General features: G+C 34.6%; 1 protein-coding gene across 1 annotated transcript in view; it reads right to left on the bottom strand.

The window, feature by feature from the left end:
• Positions 1-2,026, bottom strand: part of LOC108685053 — an 8,439-nt gene extending 6,413 nt beyond the window's left edge. Inside the window, exon 1 of the mRNA XM_018189675.1 lies at positions 1,739-2,026. Coding sequence (XP_018045164.1) covers positions 1,739-1,795 — 57 coding nt within the window. The 5' untranslated portion in view covers positions 1,796-2,026. The remainder of the gene's footprint in view (positions 1-1,738) is intronic.
• Between the last annotated feature and the right edge of the window lie 2,579 nt (positions 2,027-4,605).

The following is a 4,605-nucleotide window of genomic DNA, read 5'->3' on the forward strand; positions in this document are numbered from 1 at the left end:
ATAATAATTTCAACTTTAACTATATATTTAATTTGATTCTATTATATTTATAATATTAAACTTTATAATAGAAAATTCTTTCTTTTCAATCTATAAACATATTCAATCTATAAACATATTATTTTGCATTTTGTAATTTTTATCAAGCACAGATATGATGAAAAATTACACGAAATTGTATGAAATTCACGAAAATAAACTTTTTCACATAGTGCATTCATGATCAAAGTAGAAGAAGCTTCTATATTCTCAAGTATCTTGCTGTATCACCCTCTTATTAGCAAACGAGAATAAGCTTTTTATAGACTCGGATTAGCTACTCCCTACAACCCTATTCTTAAACAATTTCTTTTTCAAAAGTCATTTTAGATATACTTTAAACCAAATATCTTTAAAAAATGTTGCAGAACAGAAACATAAATAACAACAACGATTAATACTTTAATAAATAATTTAATAAGTAAAAATAAAAAATTAAAAACAAAAAATATTTAAATATACATATTTACATAATATATTACACAAAGTATTTAACTAAAGTTTTTTTTGTAGAAAAGATAGAAATATAATTCTTAAAAAATTTTATCAAATACGTATTAAACAGTAAAATCTTACTACCAGTATAAAAGTCTCTGATAACAGGCATGATAGGCATATTTACACTGATAATGTTTAGAATAACATGTCTCAAGAATTACATATCATTCTTATAAAACATCCTTAAATCAATAAATTTAACAAACTTAATATTTTTGAATTTACAGTGACAGAAAAATTATGAAAAAATTATGAAAGATAGAAATTATGAAAGATCACAAAAATTTATTGTTTTCGTCATAATATTTTTTAAATTTTCGTTAATTTTAATAAATATAACATCTAACTAATAGGTAGATGAATAGCTGCACTTAATAACAATTCTTTACTTAATCATATCATTCCAACAAAACATCTTTACTAAATCAACAAATTTAATAAACTTAATATTTTTGAAGATTTTGCAATGACAGAAAAATTATGAAAAACAAGATCATAAAAAATTATTATATTCTTTATTAAAACTTTTTTTTATTTTTGTATTAATAGATCCAACATTTAACTAATAGATTTAACACCTACGCCTAATAACAATTATCTATTCAATACCAATTTGTATAACAAAAATGAATAAATGTGAATAAAATAAATCGACAAAATGTTCTTTTTATTTTTACAAATAAACCATGCATAGTAAGAAATACATTAAATAATTACTATATTCAAAATTTTAATTAATATCAAAAATTAAGCACGGCAGCTCCAGTCCGCAAACGTTGCAAATCTTTTCTGGAGCAGCCTGTATAACGCGGAAACTTAACGTAGGTCCGCGTCGCGTAAAGTACACATACGCACGATACGCAAACTGCCCCCGTAATCGTTACATAATTTTTATCGTGCGCCAGGCAAGTTGTGCACACAGGTGACTCGTCGATAAGCATCGCGCGTCCGGCGCACGTTTCCCGAATTCGCATGCAAGGGGGTGAAAAGCCCTCCTACCCCTCCGCAATGCGTTTCACCCTGCGCGGGGCATCCAGAGACGTCGGGGACATCGCGGACCACAAACGAATTCGTGCGGGGAACGCATTCGCGCGATTGTCACGAGTCGGGGGAGGAGAAAAAAAAAATGGAGCACGATCAGCGCGCGGAATAAGGGAAGGAGGATTAATTGAATGGAAAACATGGAATGCGGAAAACTTACCTTCTTGCCGTCGCGAAACTTGACGTTCCCCTCGATAATGCAACTGTTATCCACCATTGTGGAGGATTCGCTCCGTTGCCGCGCCGTTGCACCGTGACAGCTCTCTCATTACCGCGTTCGATCACACCGTACGATCGCGCTCTCGTGACGCGACACCATTTGCCTTCGGACCTCACGGTCGACGGTCGACCGGTCAGCCGTACCGCCGTACCGCCCCTCTTCTATCGCTCTACCGCGGCGCGGCCGGGAAAGATGGGAATCTCGTTGCGGCACCGTGCACCGAATCACGCGGCGAAATCCATACTGCCGAGAGGTAAGAGGGTCAGTCCCGTGCGCCTTCCATCTTGACAATGTATCGGCCCGCCGCGTCGTGCGCGTCGAGAAATGCCGAGGAACGCCTAATCATTGCGCAAAACAGGGGAGGCAAACTCCCATGTATTATTTTTGCACCACCGTTACTAACGCCATCTAGAAATTGATTATTGCATCGATGAAATACTATTAAGGGGATCTTAAAACGTCGTCTGTATTACCGATTCAGGATTTTACATATGATTTACGTGTCATTGACTAAGTTTACACTATTACGTCAATATCGCGCGCATCGCACACGTACAAATTTTTTAACTAATCTTTTATGTTAAATATCCAAGCTTAATTCTAAGAAAACAATTTTTTGTTCATATAATCCTTCAGTTAATCTAACTCAAGACAACTCACTTGTTTTATATGTATAAAGTATAAAGCTTATTTTACAATGTGCTCTTTTGTTTCCTGTTTCTTGTTTTTTATCTTTTGCTTTTTTTCTCTTTTACAACCATTTTATCAACAATTGTATTTTTTGCTATGTATTTCTTGTTTCTTTCGAAGTTTGTTAATTTTTATCTCGGGCGATATAAACAAAAAACCGGATAAGAAGCAAAAATGTAAAAAATAACAAAAGGCAAGAAACAGGAAATAAAAAGCACATTGTAGGACAGGCTTAAAACTTGTATATGAAACAAATATTGCGAGTCAGAAACCGATAATAAAGCTGTAATTTTCCAATTGTTTTTTGTTTTTGATATAAAATCGACCAGTCAGAATACTACCCAGCAAACGAGAATGGATTGAAATGAATTGAATGGATTCAGATTTTCAGAAATATTGATTCACAAATGTTAAAATGAATGTTTTTCAATCCTGAATGCATTTTTATGCATTTGTAGAAATTGTATGAAGCATATTTCTATGCCTTTCAATCTAAAAATAATATTAGCTTTTTCTGTGCATTGTGAATACTGTTTAATTCAAACTTTTGAAAATTTTAGGAAATGCAGTTTTTCAATCCAATTACATCCAATTGAATCCAATTAAATCCAAAAAAAATATTCGCTATTTAAAATACGCATTCGGATAGAAAAAATTTCAAATTTAATCCATTTTAATCCAATCGTTTGCTGGGTATTTAAACATGGAAATATTCTTTAATTACAATATTTTTATCTTATTTATATTTTAAAATAAAAGATTAAAAACTGTATTGTTGTTGTATTAATAAGAACAGATTTAATTTTTTTATGATTATTATATGTACTTGCGATTTGATTATCGAATTATTCATATAACTTGAGACAAGCTCGAGGCAACATGGCTGCTGCGAGTCTCAGCACCCTCGGCGGGCGTCACGCGAAGCAACAGAATTAGTAACTGTTAGTGACAAAGAGGTCGCGTGTCGCGTCTGTTGGTAACATTGCGCGTGGTCAAATCCATCCGTGTGATGACAGTTTCGAGTGTAGTGACAGCCGCGTATCACCGCGTATGCGCCCGTCAACCGTTATACCCGTCCGTTGTGCTCCGCGTTCGCTTAGCTCGAGTTCATCGGTTTCTCGGTCAGCCTGGTGGCATCGACGGCGCGCGGACGAGCATCGTCGGGGCAAACGGCGACACGAAGTTTCCGAGGTAAGCGATTTATGGAATTACTCAGTCGAACCAGATGGCTACGAAAAGCGGCCGTCCACCTGTGCGACCACCAGTTTGTTTGCTAATACGGCTACGAGGCCGCATATCCCTTTCCGGTTACATGTGTTAGTTGAACCGCGCGACTCGATTTATTATTATTATTATTATCATCATCATCGTCGTCTCTTTCTCTCTCATTATCGTTTTGTCGCCACTCGTTCGCCTTTGAGGGAACGGCGGCACTTTCACACAAGCATACTGTGTCCGTCAGCGTTCGAGGTTGCTGTCTGCATTAACTGAAGAGTCGCAAAGGTGGGCGGCAAAAGTGGGTGGAAATTCCAAGAGGGGAGAATTTCTCCTGTATTAATTTTTCTCAAAGTCAGCGGGGGGATAATTGAGAAAAATTGATCTTGTCGGGGAAGATGAAAGAAAAGTGTCTGTCCCACTGGAGGAATGAAGTCACCTTTGGCGATCGGTTGCTACCTGTCAGGTATTGGAAAAGATAAATATTTGTGGTTTTGTAATGTGCACCTGCGACAGAAAAAAAAAGCGAATCTCGTCGACGATAACAGAAGGCGAAGACAAGATTGTCTCGAAATCTTTTATTTATGTAATAAGAGATGAGAACTTATCAATTTATTTATTTTGTAATAATAAAATTAGTAATCAGTGATATTTGATAGAATAAATTATAAAAGAAACCAAGATCTATCAAAATCGTTTGATAAGAATGAAATAAAAGTTTTCTTTAAAAGTATGTAAGAAAAAACAATTTAACGCATATCTTACATCAATTTTGTTTCTATACAAACTTTAGAAAATGACAAAATATTTTCAAATAAAAATATGTATACTATAATTATTATAAATATTATTCACATTTTAAAAAATTATAATTTATATTAAAACGAGAATAAATCAATTAA

Source organism: Atta colombica, unplaced genomic scaffold (genome assembly GCF_001594045.1).
Source record: "Atta colombica isolate Treedump-2 unplaced genomic scaffold, Acol1.0 scaffold100, whole genome shotgun sequence".
NCBI lineage: Eukaryota > Metazoa > Arthropoda > Insecta > Hymenoptera > Formicidae > Atta > Atta colombica.